Source organism: Myripristis murdjan, chromosome 23 (genome assembly GCF_902150065.1).
Source record: "Myripristis murdjan chromosome 23, fMyrMur1.1, whole genome shotgun sequence".
NCBI lineage: Eukaryota > Metazoa > Chordata > Actinopteri > Holocentriformes > Holocentridae > Myripristis > Myripristis murdjan.
In genome coordinates this window covers 8,498,002-8,517,513 of record NC_044002.1, presented here as the reverse complement: position 1 = coordinate 8,517,513, position 19,512 = coordinate 8,498,002, and the positions used below count along the sequence as shown (strand labels likewise).

The window sequence follows — 19,512 nt, the reverse complement described above, 5'->3', positions numbered from 1 at the left end:
CACACCTCAGTGCACATGCCGAGCAAGGTGCACTCCCATCAGTTCAGGTCTATGACTAATAGTGCTGCACACCTGTCCATGTGAGACAAGGTGAGGAACACCCCAAGGTGTTGGTCAGCAAATCCCAAGGTAAATATTTGGCCAGCGATGGAAGACAGTCATCCGTCCATAGAGACATGCTTACACAGATTATCTGCAGGTACACCTGGATTATAACCAGTGATTAGACACAAACACAGTACACACAGGGGCGTGGTCTGTCTCAACCCAAACCCTGAACTGCTACAAAAGCCCCCACCAACACCCACTCTCACCCTAAGTCCCATTGTTGTGTGACTGTGAAGTGGGATACCCTCCGCTTCACAGTAGACCAATTGGGCTGTGAGGACTCTTGCTGTCTCCTAACAGACACACACATACACGCTCAGGTGCTCTGCAGAAATGGGTAATGCTTCAGGAAGCACCGTGGACGACCTGCAGGCGGTGGAGATGCACCTCTGGTACAAGAAGTTCATGACAGAGTGCCCCTCCGGCCAGCTCACCTTGCACGAGTTCAAGCAGTTCTTCGGCCTGCGAGGTTTGGACCAGGAGGCCAACGCCTACATAGAGCAGATGTTCCGGACCTTCGACATGAACAAGGTAAGATGTTGGGTTTCTCCTATCGGGCTGAACTCAAGCAATATGAAACCATGCACTGAGTGGTGACCTGTACATCGACTGCAGTGGCTGGAACTTTGTAAGGGTGCTGGGAAGAGATGATTGCTGATGATTGATATGAGTTACAATTTGGGTAAATTTTCAGAAAGGCCAGATTTATAAATGAAAGAGTCACTTGCATGCCCTTCAGAGAGCTGTGATCTGGAAAATAAAGCCAGTCACTAAGAATTAAAATGGTCTGTTGCCCAACTTTTCATGGATTAATTAGGGTTTGACCTAGACCTGTAATTAGCAATTATTTTCATTATCGAGTTATTTCCTGCAGCCCAAGGTGACGTCCTCAGATGTCTTGTTTTATTCCAACCAACAGTCAACAACCCAAAGCTATTTAGTTTACTGCCACAGAGGACTAAAGAAACCAGAAATTATTCTTCTTAAAAATGACTCAAAATGATTTATCGGTTATCAAAATGGCTGGCGATTACTTTGATAGTTGGCAATTAATCAGTTATTTGAGTAAGTGTTGCAGCTCTAATTTGGCCCTTGGATATTCTGAGGACACAAACTTTTAAGCTTGCATCCCAAATGAAGTCGATTCTTTTCCACTCTAGCATCCAGGCTTACTGAGACATATGAGTGCTCGTGCGGTGGCCGACCAACAACAGGCACGCGACTCACTTTGGGCCTCGGATCACAGTTTAATTACCAGTGGCTCAGAGCAGCAGAAAGGGTCATCATGGGATCTGTCTGGTTCACAATGTGCACTGCTATATTTAGTAACCCTGTCAGCTTCAATTACAAAGGGCTGCGATAATCTTTATGCATGATTTAATTGTGAGATTATCTCTTTGAGACAATGCCTTTATGCCAAGATTGCTGCCTTGTTCATGCACACAAGACAGTTACTCGAGATAATCCTTGTCCCTGGCACGCTCCACTCCACTCTAATAGCTTAGTGAGTTAAGACCAGGGAGTTTCCTTTCATGTGCAAGATAGAGCATTTGGTGACTGATTGGCTCTTTTAATAGCTGAAAAATATGTTTAATAAGGAGATGGTCATGTTTAAAACTTGTAATTTTAAGTTTCATGACAGCTCATCGACTGTAGACAAGATACTATTGTCCTGGTGGGTGATGAGAAAAGCTATAAAGTCATACATTTACATGATTAAAGTGCAGATGAGGTGATATGGTTTAATACTGAAATGTTGACTGAGGCCAGCATTGAGCTTAATAAGTATGTTTGTTGTCTATTTGTTTTAAAGGATGGCTACATAGACTTCATGGAGTATGTGGCTGCCCTGAGCCTGGTGATGCGAGGAAAGATGGAGCATAAGCTGCGCTGGTATTTCAAGCTTTATGATGTGGACGGCAATGGCTGCATTGACCGACATGAGCTCCTCAACATCATAAAGGTATGGGCCAGTCACAACACTGTTCCTAGTCACAACATTTTCTTGGCCTCAAGATGGTACGCTGACTTTTGTGTTTGTTCCTTTAGGCCATCCGTGCAATCAACGGCAATGAAAATCAGGAGACATCAGCCGAGGACTTCACCAACCGTGTGTTTGACAGGATTGATATAAACGGAGATGGTGAGTGTGTTTTGGCTCCATGCAAAGTAAACAAATCCTTCATTGAACAGCTTATCAATCAGGTGGACAGTGCTGAGACATTTATCAGCTCCACTGCTGGCTTAAGCAGGTAATGTAATAAGCTTAGAAAGAGAGAGTGAATGCAGGCAGCTTTTGAACACGCCAGCAATGTCAAAACCACTGACAAATTGTTACAAACCCTGTTTTACAGAAATAACATCTGAGAGCAGAGATGATTTGTCACTATAAGAATGCTAATAAAAGAATGCATCATTTGGTATGTGCTGTTAGGTCATTAAATCTAAATGAGTCTCATCTGCACTCCACAGGGGAGCTGTCTTTGGAGGAGTTTGTGGCTGGTGCACGAAGTGATGAGGATTTCATGGAGGTGATGATGAAAAGTCTGGACCTTTCCCACATAGTGGCCATGATCCACAACCGGAGGCACAGCGTCTAGGATCTGTCCCTTCAGACTACCTCATCCTATTTATAACTTTAATTACTTCTCATCTGGTAACAGGTTGAATCCAGTAACTTGGTGACAGTTAAACACTGAGATGACCTCTTGAATGTCTAAAAACAAATTGACACACACATGCACTTTAAAGGCATTGGTATGAGTCTGCCAAACTTTGTGCGCGGGCTCTTGTCCTTGTCTACCAAACGTAAGCTCTTCAAGGCCACCTTGATGTGAGAGATGATCTCTCAGACCGCCCTCTCAGTCTGAGCCACCGTCGGGTCACAGCCACGATGGTGGCGGATAAAGAAGGGAGTGGCAGCTACATCTACTAAACTGTGCTTTCCACATACTTTTCTCTTTTCTGAGTCCCTCAATGCTCTTTTGAGCAGTTTTTGCCAGTGGGATCGATAGGGGAAAGCTATGGCTCTTCACTGTGTTTAAGAATATACTAATTTGATTAAGATCATGGGTCTAATAATAATGGAACAAGTGTATTTCTATTTGAGTGTTTAAGACTCACTCACGGACCAAATACTCCTGTATTCCATAAAACTCCAAGTTGCTGAGGAAAGGCAAATAGTGAGTATTATTATGTCAGATAAAATTAACTAGTTTCATTTTATATAACATAATTATATGTACATATTTATATAAAAAATATATATTGATATATGTTATATATATTGAAATTTTTATTGGTTGTCTTTCATAATTGAAAAGCCTAACCAGGGACAGAGGTCGCAAATTTGCCAAGGCTGGAAACCTTGTATGCGATACATCTGTTGAATGTTTTTAACCTATAACAATGTCTCTGTGCATTGTCTCTAATGAATACATAAACAAGGAAATAAATAAATAAATAAGTAGTATTTCTGTGTGTGGGTGCACTTTGTGTAGAAGCTGTGACTGCATAGATGACATTTATGATGTTCCATGGCTACGCTCAACTGGTGCCTTCTCTGGGAAGACTATTGGTTTTTTTAAATGCTTTGTGTACATTTGCACAATTAAAATAAACAATTGCAGTCAACTGTTTAATGGTTCTGTGCACACTAATCAAAACCATGCTTAAACTGCTGGATCGATGCAAAGATGGTGCTGAGATTACAGTCTCTAGACGAGAACCAATCAGTCACAGTCCAGCCTCATGGTTGCCATAACAACTGCAAATGATTTTGGTGCCCCCAGCTGCTAAAAACATTTAAAGGCAAAAAAAAAAAAAAAAAAATCTAATTTGAATTGGTCTGCAGTGCACAAACACAAAGGTGCTGTAGCAGGAAGTAATGTAATTAATTTCAAAGTCAGAAAAAAAAAAACTATTAAGCCGTGACACTCAGACTCAAGAAAGAAAACATCACAATCACCCACAGGCCAGGCTTGCCTGTTGTTTTTTTTTCTCCAAATACAGCACTTGACAGAAAACACAGCTCAAATTATGCTGGCCTGGTTCTACTGACTGCTGACAGGATGAAAGTTTAAAAGCTGAATTTAATCATCTGCAAACACACAGCCTCATGAAGATCACACAGCCCTTCGAGGAGGAAAGCTTTGTCTAGTTTACTGTCCAAGGCTGGGGGATTGGTAAACTGGAGCCTAATTAAAGAAGCAGCACTTCTTTTTATAGAATTGCACTCCTAATACAAGCTTGTGAGTTTTTCTTCTCTCATAGTAAGAATCCTCAAATGACTCTAAACCAATGATAAAAACCAGGAGAGATACACATTACATGGAAGACTTTAATTGAATACTCTGATTCCTGTGCATCCTATTCCTATGGAAGGGTCTTATTAGACATGTTATTATTTGCATTTGCACTTCTGTGACAGCCCTACAGCTGAATGAATAACCTTACTGTTTTGATGTTTGAGAGTTGTCTATATAGCAGGGTTTTGCTCCGATTTTGCTCTGAGACACACAGAGAGAGTAGATTAACCAATATTGCTTGTTTATTTATTGCAAATACCAATAGTCAATATACCCAGACATTATTTTTTTCTATAATGACTGTGGATTTCTGCTGGTTGTATTGAAAACAGGTCTATCACACCAGAATCCCACATTCTGAGGCAGAGATTATGCAGAGGATTAAAAAACACACACACAAAAAAACCAAACAAAACCAGTGCCACTCGTCAACCACAAGGGGGCAGCGACACACAAATGGAATCCGTTGGTGCTGCAAAGTTCTCCCTGACAGCGGGATAGATCTCATCATGTGGCCAAACACTTTGTCCTTAAGCGCATTCCTGTATAAATCCCTTGTGGAAATCTCTCGTCTTACTGTCGCTGTGTGTCACCTCTCCTTTAGGCACAGCAGAGTTAAAGGAAGTCATACAGGTACTTCACAATGTCAAAATTCACCGTCCTGCGAGAAAAAACAAAAACAGAGTACACTGTCAACATCAAAAAGCCATATAGCAAAATAAGCCAAGAGTAAAATGTGAGTACCTTTCAATAATTATTCTGTCTCAATCATGTGCAATCTCTCTCTCTCCCACACACACACACACACACACACACACACACACACCTAGATATGGCACGGATAAAGTCCAGAGAAACGGCACATTTGTACTTGGGGGCATCGATCTGGTCATCATGCCCGACCTGAGCCAACAGCTGCAGGGTCACAAGGGAGGAGATCTGAATGGGAATAAAGGGAAGAAGACATTACTCTGTGTTCCACTTCCATAAACACCCTTTTTCCACACTTTAATGCAGAGGCACAAAATGATTAGAGCCAGCTGCACAGATATGGGTAGAACCTAATTTTTATGCCGAGGGCCAGAAATAGATAGGCATTTGGCCAAAGATCCCCCCACACACGACCATTTGGACAGAAAACTCACTTATCCCACAAACTGTGGTCATTAGGTTTGATTTCACACCAAACCATAATTTATTTGCATCAAGAAATGGGAATGTTAAGATTGAAAGATTGCAAATTATCATTTAGAAAGCTGTGGTCATTATACACTCTGTCTCATTTGCTTATCTGACATGTGCAAAAAAGTGTGAAATTAAACTTTTTTCTTATTTGGTGGGAACTTAAAGGACTCCTGGACCCACTTTGGGAGTGACTGGCATGGAAATTAATTAAAACTACTCTGGGACTAAATGAAGGCCAAAACTAAATCATTAAGGAGGAAGGTTTAACTTAGGAAAGTGGAAAAAGCAATGGAGGTTTAAAAGAAAAGGGGTGTGTATGGTGCAGTGGCAATAATAATCATTTAGCACCAATAGATGTATATGCAAATATATATTTTATAAACATAATATTTTACAGCGGGTTCCCATTTTATGATATTATAACTTATTGTATTTTAGGAGTGGTTACATTCTACAACTGGTTGATTTTATAGCTCACACCAGTGTCCTTGTCCTGGGTTAGTCTTATCCATATCTGCTCTAAGCTGTCGGAAGAATATGTGCGTTTACCACTATGTCAAGTGGAGAAATACCACACAAATTATGCAAACAAACACTCTGATCAGTGGTGACTAAATGCTATAATCTGACCTGGGAGAAGATGCTGGCAGTGGGAGCCACTCTGCTGTCCACAACACTGTAGAAAATGGCCAGCAGGCGGTCCAGAGGGAAGGGCTTGGGCCCCAGGAGATGGTTACTTGTCTGGGGGAAAGTTGAAAGCCAATAATGACATAATAAATGACACAGTTTCAGGTTGTGTCGGACACTTGCAAATGAAAACTATGTTAAGATAATCACCTTTTCGTGCTTCTTCAGGAAGTTTGTTTTTCTCACTTTACCATGGTGCTGTTGGAGGGGAAAACAGAGGGACTTCACACAAACTGAAGAATAATTTTAAAGAGCCTCGCTGCTGGTGGCACTAATGAAAATTAACTGAAAAACCTTTTCACCGACCTTGACAAAGAAGCGTTTGTCTGTGCGGGCAGGGTTGTAGGATGCCAGGTAGGCGGCAATCAACAGGAACTTGGAGTAATAAGGAAGTTCAACATGAGCGTGAGCAGACAGCCCTTGGTAGAGAGAGAAATACATTCAATGATACAGATGCGTCCAGCACCAGGAAACCGAAAGGAAAAATCCACTCATGGATAATCTAACACCGTGATGTGACATCATCAATCTGTCACGTTCAGTGCATCCCAGCAGTTATTTTCAGATTATGTGTTGCAATTTAGTTTTGTGGTGTGCCCACTTCCCCACAACCTGTCTTGTCTACCTCTACTCTCTTTCCCACATTTCCCAGAATAACTTTCAACCTCCCACAAAGAAAATGCCTGAAATAATATATTAAGTTGTACATGTGTATAGAATAATGTCTGTGGCCAAGACACCATGCATTATGTTATCTTTATTAAGTGCAACAGCCTGAATTTTGATACACGTGTTCCCACCTCTCACGGCTCCAGTGTCCTTCTCCTCCATTTGCTGCAGCTGCTCCCACTGAACACTGAACAGGGGAGGAAACACAACACACACTGTGGTGAGAAGGAGCACAGCGCAGACCACAGCTAATGGTATTAGAGACTACTGCACTGCTTGTTCGCCCAGTGTTATCCAATGAAACAAAACGGAAAGGGACATGGTTTGATCATTTCTGATTTATTTAAGGAAGACAAAAACAGACCTGGACACCTCCCGAAGATACACAGTCTGCATGGCTTTTTTCAAATGAGGCTCAATGTTTCTCCACAGCTTGTGCGTGTCACTCTCTTTCACTGAAGACAAATAAATAAATAAATAAAACATCACAAAAATAGACGATTAAACCACAGTAATAGTATGGGACCAGTCTTTCATGTTTGCTTGGAATATAAAAGTCAGGGATGCAAACAGGAATGCAAAAACAAAAAAACAATTGTCCAAGAGGATGATAAAAGGAATAAAAGGAAAATGCACCTTCAAATGAAAACTAAAAACAAAAAAGGGTGAAAGATGGCATATTGAAAATTGATGAAGTGCCTGTCAAATGAATGAATACTTTTTCTTAAGCATTACCTTTTCCTTCCTCCAGAGGCTCACAGAATTTGGAAAAGTTGAGGGCAGCCTAGTTTAAAAAAAAGAATCAATCATATTAGAATGAAGGCAAAACAAAACCACACTGAAAAGTCTCCACTCTGATTGATGAGCGAGTCTTAGTGTGTGTGTGTGTGTGTGTGTGTGTTTGTGTGTGTGTGTCTGACCAGGTGGCGAAGCTCTCGGAGGTCCCGACACACCGAGTAGAAGACTCCCAGGAGGATGTTGATGTAGGACGAGTAGAGCTCTGCAGAATAAGATGGATGGCTGTCCTGGGCCAGGATCTGCTGCAGCTCTCCTGGACGGACACACACACACACACACACACACACACACACACACACACGTGTAAACAGTCCTACTGTCATCCTTGCTCTGGTACACACAAAGAGGTTTATAAAAAGCCAGTTGGAGATGTTGATTTCTCACATATCAAGTACAGTTACTCAATCACTCCCACGTTTAAGTGTTCAATTTACACAGTGGTATTTTGGAACACAATATTCACCCACTGCCGCTGCCAAAAGTGTAAGAACAAAATCGCAGTTACAACAGCATCTGACACCACATCCACGAGTGTCTCATTAAGCAGCGCGGTGAGGGATATTCATGACACTGGATGATGCAGTGTTTGTCTCTTAATAATAGTACCTTTGCTGTAGTCAGGGAAATGGAGCTGAAGGGGTTCGAAGCAGCCCGTGTTGGGTCTGAACTTGTCCCAGACTATTTCACTGAGCAGGATGACAGTCACGTTGTCCTGAACCTGAAAACAACAAGTCCAACTGTTACAGAGGCTGTAAACAAAACACGTGTCGGTTGAATGAGACACAAATGATGAAGCAAAGTCAACTTATTGTCCACTCACAAGCAAGGTGCAATGACAAACTGGCATAGTCATTGCTGACTACGCCAATTTGTCATTTAATCAAGCAAGATTAATCCCCACTCTAAAGGGCTACTGAGCTTGCTTTCATGATACTGTAAGGATCTCTGCTCTTGATAATTTATGGCCAAATTGTGATTCTGAGATACATTTTTTTAAATTAACTGTTTATAATGATACTGTGGTGATTCCAGTAGAGCAAATTCCCATTCAGCCCTAAAAATGAACTCTGAGGCAACTGCACCACGCTACATAACCTGAATTTGAAGATTTATTTAGCTGGCAACAGCCTTAAAGCTTTGGGTCTGGACTCTGACAATAATATTACAAAAGTTTCTTTATTGTTACATCAATTATTTTTCTTGATTAATTTATGTGATAATTATCAGAATAATTAACAACAAAATAATATTTAGCTCAACATCCTGTAACCCATCACATACATATAAATATACAACCCAATTATCACTTCAAACCCCAGTGTGGCATCACTGAGGCTGCCTGACATGCCAGCGACACATCCCTATTAACACTATCACAATACATCCCTAACAAGATGCCAGTCCATCAGGAAACAATTAACTTTCACATTAAGTCACACAAATAAATAAATACATACATACATACATACATACATAAATAGGTAATTTTTCATCTGATGTCTTTAATTAAAATGCTGTGGGTGATGCCCATCCTTCCTTGAAGGAGTCCGATGAAAGAGCTCCTCAATATTCTCAGCTCAAGGTCATTCATTATAAAAGGAGCTCTTCTAGTGCCTCTTTATCGTGCACTACCCAGAGCAAACAAACAAACAAAAACAATCAAGTGGCTTCATCAGTATGTGAAACAAAGCGGACACGCCACGTTCTCACCAATTCCTGAAGACGCAGAAGAGCTGGGAGGAGATTTGCATCCATGTCTCTGAGAAGCTCAGCCTTTTCCATCACCTAGAGAGACACCCAGTTGTTTGCTGCTGTTTAGTACAACATGCATAATCAATAAGCCAGAGGTTATGAATGGGTGTTTTATTGTAGCACATTAGTGTGCCTTGGAGTGGGCTCATTTTCAAGTGTAAAAAATCATCAAATAAAAATATTAGATTAAACCCATTAACCCATTCATGTTTTGGCAGAAGATCACACATATTTCCTCCAGGGCAATGCATCGGGAGCCTTGTTTGGCATCATGTTTAGCATCTATTTGCATATGTTACCATTATTAATATTTCCATAGAAGCATTTAAGTAACATATCTGGACTATAAATAATTTGATGTTCCATAGATTATTATGGTTCCCCAAAGTAAAAAATCCTGAAAAGGTCAAACACCAGTAATATAAGTAACGACAGCTGTTCTATTGGAAAGCAGTCAACTGAGAGAGAAGGATGGTTTTGTTGTTGTTGTTGGTCATCATGTGCATTGTACTCACAATGTATCGTGTCTGCACAGCGGGGGAGTGGGAACACTGCTGCCTGTAGATGCGTACAAAGTCAGACAGGGAGGGACTGCGGGGGAGCAGGGAGGCAGCATCGCAGCCAAAGAGGGACAGGAGCACTTGTTCGAACAGGAGCGCAACAGAGACACATTCAACACAGCTGACTGTGGCATGAGGCAGCTACAGGGAGGGGGGAGAACGGTGACAACAGATTAGTGTGATGCATGTGTGCAGGTAATACACATCTCTGCACTGGAGCAGTGCTGTCATATTCATGACTTATCCTTTGTTTTAAAATCATGTCACAGCTTCTCTCTAATGCTATTTGGTGTCACTATGTGTAGGCCTAAGCACTGCGATTCAAAACAGATCACCTGAAAACAACAGTGAAAGTTACGATAAGGAAGCAGCGTTTCCATATTAGTCAATTACCCAAGGACCCTACGCAGAGTGATTCACAATGACCAAGCATGTAACGGTTAAGGGTCTAGCTAAAACACATGCATGAGTGTTGATGGACATGCTGCTTTTTTCAATGATGAAATCTTTTAGGCAGCTGTCCTAATCCTGCGGGATCATGTAAAGACACCACAGACCTCAATCTAAAACATCTTTGTGGTCTGTGTGTACAGCAGTAGGAGCGGCAACAGAGGGGGTGATGAAATTTGACTATTTCTCATTTGCTGGTTGGGAAGCACTTCTGAGGGCAGGCGTCTATTCCTCACCTCCAGTTCCCTCAGCAACATGTGTATCACATGACTCTTCCCTGATGCACGATGGCCATAGATGAAGATGGAGGGGAAGCTGTGTTGTTCCGGCTGTGAGAACGAAAACAAGTTAACAACAAAAATCAGAGCCTTGAAAAACTTAATACCAATGCAGTGAAACTACAAGCACAGTCTGCATTTTAGCATAATCAACAGAAGTTGAAGCTAATATTGAAGAGTTAACTCTGAATATGTTGCAGACAGGTTTTGTGAAGTTACCCTAGTCGAGCAACACTAAAACAAAGCATGTAAGCATATAAAAAAGACAAAGCCAAATTAAGAGTGTAGTATAATCGTATAAAATTGGCATATGCCTCATTACACGGCACACTGACATACTATGACACCGTTATAAAGTTCACAACCGTTGAGCCCTTTTTGTTTACAGATCAAATTAATATTCTTGCAGCTCAGATTAAGTGTTTTAAACAGAGACCTACCCCTCCCATCACTGACAGAAGTGTCCCAGCTTGAACTTCTCTGCACGGTAACTTGTCCGCGACCCTCCGCAGCCTCTCCTCCTCGTAGCACGGATGCTGAAGCAGTGCTGCCATCCTGGTCTTCGTACTACCAACCTCTACAATGTGTCCGCTTCGAGGAGACAGCTAGCTGCCATGCGGCTAAAAACAAACAGGTTTCACCGCTAGCTTAGTGGTAGTGTTGGTGAACTGTGAAGGACGACGGCTCTCCGTTAACAAGCGAGGCAAACGGGAAACTATTTCCTGTAAATGACAACCTTCCGTGTTTAAATGGCTCTATATTAAAAAACGCCTAACAGCGTTAAAATGCAGTGTGGCTTCAGTTCACGAAGCAGCATGAACCGATAACAACACTGACAGGAGTTTCGCGCGCTCCTTCAGACTGCGTCACGCAAGCGTCTTTGGTCATTGGTCAATCATAAACAAGTACAGAATTATGGGTAATGTAGTTTTTAAGTTATAGACTACCCATTTAGCCCGATTAAAGGGACATGAATAAAATGTTAAGGTCTGTTTGGGTGCGACTTTATTGTCGACTTTATTTTATTTTATACTTACAAGATCATCTGCCCACACCTGGACCCCAATGGGAAGTGGTAGAAGATTAAGAAAGAAAGAAAGAAAGAAAGAAAGAAAGAAAGAAAGAAAGAAAGAAAGAAAGAAAGAAAGAAAGAAAGAAATTGCAATGTGTAATATAATGGCATGAAACATAATGAATATCAATAACAATACTGTTGTACTGAAGGTTATTCAGCAAATAGTGTAATTACGTGACACTAGGCGTATCCTCTTTGGGGGCAAATCATCCAAGTGTCCTTGCAGCCTTTTCTTTTACAGAAATCAGTGTGCCTACACTTGTTTTCGCATTTGTGCACAGAAAATTATAGAATAACCGAGACTATTTTACTGATCCAGCCAGAGAGGGTGATGAGATGGGTCAAACATATAACCACATTCACACACACACACACGCACACACACACACCGATTTCTAAATAGGCTACATACATACATGGATGGACGAAATAATAAATAAACAAATAAATAAAAAATGGGAACTATTGTCTATTAATACTACCTGTATATTTACAGGATGTACCCCTATCGCAGCAAAGGTAGCCTGAACTAGCTATTATAGGGATATTATAGCCTAGTGATATCAGGTAAACACAAATAGAATCAGGTACTCTAAGTTTAATTTAAAGTACACACAATACAGCCTACTGCACATTTTTATAGAAAGATTCTTGTAATACTGTAGTGTTTTATCGTTAGGGTCGGTTATTTATAACCCATGGTATCATTTGTCTGAGCGTCATGCGCATATTAAAAGCAGATGGGGGAGGAGGTGGTGTGAACATCATTTCATGTGCTGTGCAATGTTGTGTTTTCTTATAGAACTGGTGTGTTTTTTTAAGATTTCGCGCGTGTGATAGGGAAATAACACGTCAGCCCGGGGATTAAGGGATGTGGGCTGGCTCTATAATATCCGAGGCTGCCCTCCAACTCTAATTCAATAGGATCTAAGCTGCGGTTGTTGATGGTCTGTCAGCATCGAGCGCAGATGGATCGTTTAGATGTGTGGTTTGAGCAAGATCTCCGGGTATCTCACATTGCGAACCTCCCTCGGATAAACTGTGTATCGGAATAATCTCTGCCACGGCTCAGGTAGGGGCATTTTGAATGTGAGGGCTGGGAGATAAACCTATGGGCTCCTGAAGAGAGGATGGATCTCAGCCTACGGCTTGTTTCCCCGAGCGCATGTTTCGTTGTCGTAGTCTGCTGAATGATCGGAGGATAGGCTAAAATAAAAACAGCAAAAACATAAAAGAAAAAAAATCAGACCGTGCCATGAATGCGAGAGTGCAGTGATGCGGGCGCAGCTGGGAACATACTGGACTTGTGCAAAAGCAGAGATTTCCACAGACAGGCAGATGAGTAGAAGTTGTGGACTGACCATGCCTTGCAGGATCCGATGCTGCAGATGTTAGTTTGGGAAAGGCAGAGTAGTGGCTCCTAAGCACAGAGTAACCCTACTCACACACAGAGAGAGACCGGAGGATGGTCCCTGGGGCCCCCACGACCACCACTATGCTCCCCGCGTCGGAGGCTGCCAAAATCTACCAGACCAACTACGTGCGTAACTCTCGGGCCATCGGCGTCCTCTGGGCCATCTTCACCATCCTCTTCGCCATCGTCAACGTGGTGTGTTTCATCCAGCCCTACTGGATCGGGGACGGTGTGGACACGCCGCAGGCAGGCTACTTCGGTCTGTTCCACTACTGCATCGGCAACGGGCTGTCCCGGGACATGACCTGCCAGGGCAGCTTCACCGAGTTCAGCACCATCCCCTCCGGTGCGTTCAAGGCCGCCTCCTTCTTCATCGGCATGTCCATGGTGCTGGTCCTCACCTGCATCGGCTGCTTCGCGCTCTTCTTCTTCTGCAGCACCGGCACCGTGTACAAGATTTGCGGCTGGATGCAGCTGGCTGCAGGTAGGAGACTCTGCTGCTGCTGTTGACTACAGGTGGAAGTTCACAAAGTATGTCAGTGGTTCTCAAAGCGGGGTCAGGGTACCCCCATGTATCCCAGAAAGGATACCGTGGAGTCCCCATTCTGCACAATGAGGATCAGTTTAATTCTGCTATCACTGATTCACTGGGAATTATCCTAATTACAGTATGAATGATTGGTCTAATCAGGTTTCACTCATTACTATCTACCCACCTAAAGTGTAGACAGTTATGAAATATATTATTACATCAATACTCTTCCCATGTAGAGTCCCTAAGACAAAATGTTTAGTATCTTAATGTGAGTCTTTCTGGGGGTCCAGTTTACAATTTCACATTTTGTTCAGGACCCCATGCGAAGACATCAAGAAGTCCCATGCCCTCTTGGGAAGCACTGGCCTAGAGATTATTAATCCTCAGAACCATGTAGTGATGTAAATAACATGCAGATAAACTATGACTTCAAGTTGGTGATCACCAAGCAGGCAACCACTAATAGGGCTACAAACAAAAATCTGTTACATTTTCAGAAACATATGCATGTTCATACCTTAAGTCTACCACATATAACATCCATCACTTACTGTATCAGTTACTGTGATGTATATTTTGAACTGATGCCATGTGTCAGCTGGAAAAAGTGGATAAACTCTGTTCCACAAATTTAAAAACAGGCTGTGTAAACTGGTGGGCTCACTCTCTGCTACTTTACTGAAACAGGTAAGTCCCCAGTGGTATTCCATGTGCAGTGGAAAGTAAGCAACATTAGATAGTGCTTCCCTTCTACCCAGGGGGTTAATTTGGAATTATGCAAATAATTATGTTCTGACTCAATTAGAAGAGGTCTCTCTAATGTGTGTAAATCCTCCATGCACAGTCACACCATATGAAAATAGAAAGGGAAAACTGCAATCAGAGGACCAGGACGCTTCTATGTTGTAGCGTGGGCTGAAGTGCTGCTTTTCACCATTAATGATTTTCTGTTGAATTTCCAAGATCCTATTTGAAACAGACAGAAAATTTGCTAGCGCATTGATTTTGATTTGAATCCAAAATGACATTTTCAAATAACTGATGCAACTTAGCTTCATATCTTAGCCAACTATTGGCCAATCTCCAGTTTGACATCGCTCAAAGGAAAATTACACTGAATGTCAGCATTTAACAACATTTCTTGTTACTAGATTGTAACTAGACACTGGTACAAATGTAAGAAAATCACTACTACCCACAGGCCATGTCATTCACATGACCTTGACCAAAAATGCGCTGGTGAGATCGCTGGATCCTCGTTGCACCTTGGGAAAAAGAGGCATTGTTAATAGAGATTGCAAAACAAGTATGCAAATAAACAAAGAGTTTTTCTCTTGCAATGAAACATGCAATATTACACCAATGTACAGCCCCACTGGGAAATAAATAGCACAGGATTGTAAAGGTGACTGATACAAAAACCAGGATGATTTTGAGTATAGTTTTTGGTTCAGAATTAATTTTACTGTAGTGAGAGAAATCTAATTTCTGACTCTACATCTTGATGATTCTACATTAGCGATGAACTGGTTCACATATTGAATTAAATGTCATAAGCAGTAACGGTCACTTTCATGCGCTTATATTTTTGCCTTGTAAACATCTGTCATTATTGCAATTGAAGAGGTGTCTGAAATGTCCACTGACCACAAGTGTCACAAATAGCAACCACTGAATCCCATTAGTGATGAACTTTTCACCCAGTGGTGTTCCACCTAACTTCACGCCGACACGAACGTTCGATAGAGACAGAGGTTAGAAGCAACACTAGTCAGGTACACTGTATGTTCACGTTTCATTTGAAGCACCCCTTGCAGCAAATGCCTACTGCACAGCCCAAACTATAGCAGCTGTGAGCTGGATTATGTTGGAGAAAAAGCACACACCACTGCATCATGTTGGGCTGAGCTCTATCTAATGAGCGGCACAGCCTGGCACTTTGTGTCTTTGCAAAAAAAAATTTCTTCACAGATCAAAGCCATTTCTTATTCCTCTGAGTCACATGTTCACTTTCCCAGTTTTCTCACCATATCAAGGGAGCAGATCTGAGAATATGCAACACAGTCAGGTGGGGAGGGGTTGTTCTTAAATGCCACAGTTGATACAGGCATCTCCCTTGTCTTCTGTGGGAGTGTGTACACACTGTGCAATAGGTGTTGTCAGTATTATGAGGGGAAACCAGCATTGGTGATGACAGTAGAGGCTGTGGGCTGGTCGGCGGCTTGTTGCTCTGTGTCTCCTATTGATCAACACAGCACTCGCCTCAGTCGCAGGCACAATCCATGTCAGCGTTCACCCCTGCAGCTGTTCCCTCATTCAGCCCTATCGCTTGATCTGTCTGCTTTCGTAACACTTCTCCTCCTCCGTCTCATTCGCTCAAAAACGCCATGTCGAGGCCACTGTGAATTGGCTATTAAGAGATTTCCAGGGAACTGTAATCAGCAATATCAAGGAGTTTTCTCTCTCTAAGCAGTCTCAAATCCCGGCGTGATTGTAAAAAAATCCTCCCGTGGCTCACTGCTGTCAGATGTCATTTCAGGTTGAACTAGCTGCTGTGATGTGCTATCAAAGCCTGCACATACAGCTCAGTGGCACCCCTCTTCTTCACTGATGGGATAACCTGAATGTTTGATGAGCGCAGCCCACTAGCAGCTAAGAGCTGGGTCTTAAAGATAATAACTAACAATAACGATGATCACTAGATTCAGATAGCACTTTTGCCTTTTTACAGAGATGTGCAAAACTAGAGCCTGGTTTGACTGTTTCTTTCTTTCTTTTTTTTCTTTTTTTATGTAGGTTGCATAAAGATTTCTCTTTGATTCACAGAACATGTTTTGCATAACTTCCAGCTTTGCAGGCACATATTACTGGCCTCAGGTTCCTGCCCAACAAGAGAAGCATCTCTTTGGTCTAGGATGAGGTGAGCGAGTACAATGTGGAGTAGCAGTCAGATAATACCTGGCCAGCTCTGACGTGACGCTGCTCATCAGCCTCACTGTTCAATAACCTGTATGGCCTGATATTGAGACTGAGACACACACACACACACACACACACACACACACACACACACACACACACACACACACACACACACACACACACACACACACACACACACACACACACACACACAAATACCAAAAATGAAGATTGCCATAGAATGAACAGCCGCCCAAATGTCTGGAGTTGTGGATGTGTAATCCATGGAAACAAGGTGTGTTGTTGAGACTGCTATTGAAGCATTTACAGTACAGTCCATTTTCTGGTTGCTTGACTACCAGCTCCCTGCACAGTAAGTGGCTTGCACTCTGTGCCTACTAAGTGGTTCTCCAGAGAGACAAGCTGGCATTAGCAGCCGACAATAAAAGGTCCATTTGGTCGCTGGAGGTTCATTGATCCATGCGTTTCTCTCCAGAATAGCACGAAGCACGGCTTTAATAGGGGACAGCGACTGTTGCTGCATGGCCTTTTAGGCTGTACTTGGGTATAGTTGATGTGTAAATGTTTAGCTGCGGGTGTGTTGCTGCGTATATGCATGAGTGACAGACAGCGCGAGGCAGTGTGTATGAGTGTGTGTGTGTGTGTGTTTTTCAGTGGGCGCGCACGTATGATACGCCACAATAGCTCTCTTCATATCCAATTGTGTTCCTCATATCAATTTTTCAACCTGTCATCTCACGCTGTTATGTTTGATGCATGATAACTTGATTTGATAGAGTCTGACTGACTGTGAGTGCTGATATTATTATGTGAGCGCTCGGTGTGTTGTGTGGTATTCAATTTTACACCTCTTCAGAAAGACGGCAAGTGGAACTGGGACATACTTATCACGATCATATTGTGTCTGGTAAAGAAGAGGGTGAGATACGGGAGACACTATCACAGCTCGTCTCGAGAGAGAGGGGGCTAGATAACAGAAACTAATACACCGAACGCTCAAGAAGCTGAAATCTGAAAATGAGGCACTGCATGTTTTATTTCTGGTTACATACTTACACATTCCCATTCACTTTTCTAAACAACCACGGCAATTTCTTAATCAACTGTATCTTTTTAGAATCCATTTCACATTACATTCCAAGTTTAAGTCTAGTTTAAGTCTTTTACATAAGATAGTCAGATACTAAAATTATGATTGTAATACAGAGAATCTTATACAATTGTGGCTTTCCATCTTTCCCTTGGCAAATTGTAGTTCATGGAGAAGCAGGTTGTGGACAGGAGCCCAGGAAGAGCAGTTGGCAGCTAATGTGGATGCAACTAATGCATAAAAAAATATATGAATATATGCTATTTATTTGGAAGAAATGTGTAAACACTAAATAAGAAGTTTCATTTTTAACCCATCCACATGTTAAGTTGAAAATAACACATCTGAGTCATTTTTCATCTTAGCATAGGTCAGTAATGACTCACATGAGCCAGCATATGCTGTGAACTAAGATTAGACTGATATTGTTTGCCAGTATATTGGGGTGATATTGGCCTTTTATTAACTATCAGCTATTGGCCGGTTATGTCGTTCGCTGTAGATATGATTGAGGCTCTGCCCTGACCTTGGTTACATAAAACAGCCTGTAAAACCTGTAATTAAATTTTATTTTCTTTGCATGGCAGAGTTTCCCCTACCGCTGAATATGTGAGTATGTACCCTGCCTCAAAGAGATGCAGGAATAGCATTCTGGTGGAGACACAACTTGGAGCATGAAAAACATCAAACTGAAAGATAGTCAATGTCTGCGATCTCAGTCTGCAAATGCTGGCATCGGTATTGGCCTTTACCTGCCAGGGAACACAGCTCTTTGTGGCTTAGATGATTCAAACTCTAGTTTTCATAGCAGTATTTGACTATCAGACTAGAACAACCACCTTTAATGCTTTAGTCGATTGGCAGCCGGTGCACTGAGGCATTCCTAGTTTAGATATTTCGAGTGGCATGAGCAAGAGGGTCATGTGGCGCCTCTCAGAGCTCCGTTTCCTGTGTGACCTCACTTAAGGCCAGCAGCTAATGACATCATCCAGGTCTAAGTATCATGACGGACAGGAAGACTTTGAGAGGCTTACGGTGATGTAACACGGCTACATGAGGGCTGAGAATGCAGAGATGAACACACACATGCACACACACTCAGCTATAAACACATACACATAGAGGAAGCCACGAACCAGCGCTTTGGAGAGCTAAATGTGTTCATCTGAAGGTGTTTAGATGAAGGCCCACCTGCTCCCGTCCAGCTTGAGGAGAGAGAGACAGGGCGACCGCCACCAGGGATCTGCCCTCCCGATCCCATCCCACCTCCCCAAACTGTCTCACTCATCTTCTTCTCTGTTTTCAGCCAAGTGCACAGCTGGTCGCCCCTGGCAGCTATACTCTTTGTTTCAGTGTACACAGTGCTACATCAGAGGTCATGGCAACATCGCTGGCTGTCTGCCATACAGGTGCTGCCTGCAGGGGAGACAGATGAATTCTGTTTTAAGCCTGGGAGAGGTCACAGCACTTTTAGACAGACAAAAAAAAAAAAAACATACCACCAACAACAATATAATAGTATAAACAAAAGGGAATGTGTGGCATTTTCAAATTGCACTGAAGAAGAACTGCAAAGCGAAAAACGAGTTGGTATTGATCAACACCGTTCTTAATCAATCAATGAATCAATCAAGTGAATCAATCAGTGAGTTGCTGCTTAC

At 42.3% G+C, this 19,512-nt stretch overlaps 3 protein-coding genes across 3 annotated transcripts in view; 2 read left to right on the top strand and 1 right to left on the bottom strand.

Annotated features, from left to right (window-relative positions):
• The first annotated feature begins 441 nt into the window (after positions 1 to 441).
• guca1aa (guanylate cyclase activator 1Aa) lies at positions 442 to 3,580 on the top strand. The gene is made up of 4 exons (XM_030045800.1): positions 442 to 639; positions 1,922 to 2,071; positions 2,158 to 2,251; positions 2,581 to 3,580. The coding sequence occupies exons 1-4, from the start codon at positions 442 to 444 to the stop codon at positions 2,706 to 2,708; spliced, it is 570 nt and encodes a 189-aa protein (XP_029901660.1). The 3' UTR covers positions 2,709 to 3,580.
• A 1,059-nt stretch (positions 3,581 to 4,639) lies between these two features.
• On the bottom strand, positions 4,640 to 11,674 carry orc5 (origin recognition complex, subunit 5). The gene is made up of 14 exons (XM_030045799.1): positions 11,235 to 11,674; positions 10,753 to 10,845; positions 10,022 to 10,207; positions 9,465 to 9,539; positions 8,361 to 8,472; positions 7,877 to 8,007; positions 7,692 to 7,740; positions 7,321 to 7,411; positions 7,088 to 7,143; positions 6,594 to 6,706; positions 6,438 to 6,485; positions 6,231 to 6,341; positions 5,242 to 5,354; positions 4,640 to 5,076 (listed from the first exon to the last, which is right to left on the bottom strand). The coding sequence occupies exons 1-14, from the start codon at positions 11,346 to 11,348 to the stop codon at positions 5,031 to 5,033; spliced, it is 1,338 nt and encodes a 445-aa protein (XP_029901659.1). The 5' UTR covers positions 11,349 to 11,674; the 3' UTR covers positions 4,640 to 5,030.
• Positions 11,675 to 12,654: 980 nt separating this feature from the next.
• lhfpl3 (LHFPL tetraspan subfamily member 3) overlaps positions 12,655 to 19,512 on the top strand; it is a 29,507-nt gene continuing 22,649 nt past the window's right edge. The window contains exon 1 of the mRNA XM_030046016.1: positions 12,655 to 13,767. Coding sequence (XP_029901876.1) covers positions 13,335 to 13,767 — 433 coding nt within the window. The 5' untranslated portion in view covers positions 12,655 to 13,334. The remainder of the gene's footprint in view (positions 13,768 to 19,512) is intronic.

Excerpts from the sequence above, each read along its gene's own strand:
- guca1aa (XM_030045800.1), top strand. The coding sequence starts at position 442 with ATGGGTAATGCTTCAGGAAGCACCGTGGACGACCTGCAGGCGGTGGAG. Across the intron at positions 640-1,921 it reads GGACCTTCGACATGAACAAG|GATGGCTACATAGACTTCAT; the intron begins GTAAGATGTTGG and ends TTTGTTTTAAAG. Across the intron at positions 2,072-2,157 it reads AGCTCCTCAACATCATAAAG|GCCATCCGTGCAATCAACGG; the intron begins GTATGGGCCAGT and ends TTGTTCCTTTAG.
- orc5 (XM_030045799.1), bottom strand. The coding sequence starts at position 11,348 with ATGGCAGCACTGCTTCAGCATCCGTGCTACGAGGAGGAGAGGCTGCGG. Across the intron at positions 9,540-10,021 it reads CTGTGCAGACACGATACATT|GTGATGGAAAAGGCTGAGCT; the intron begins GTGAGTACAATG and ends GTGTCTCTCTAG. Across the intron at positions 7,412-7,691 it reads GCCTCTGGAGGAAGGAAAAG|TGAAAGAGAGTGACACGCAC; the intron begins GTAATGCTTAAG and ends ATTTGTCTTCAG.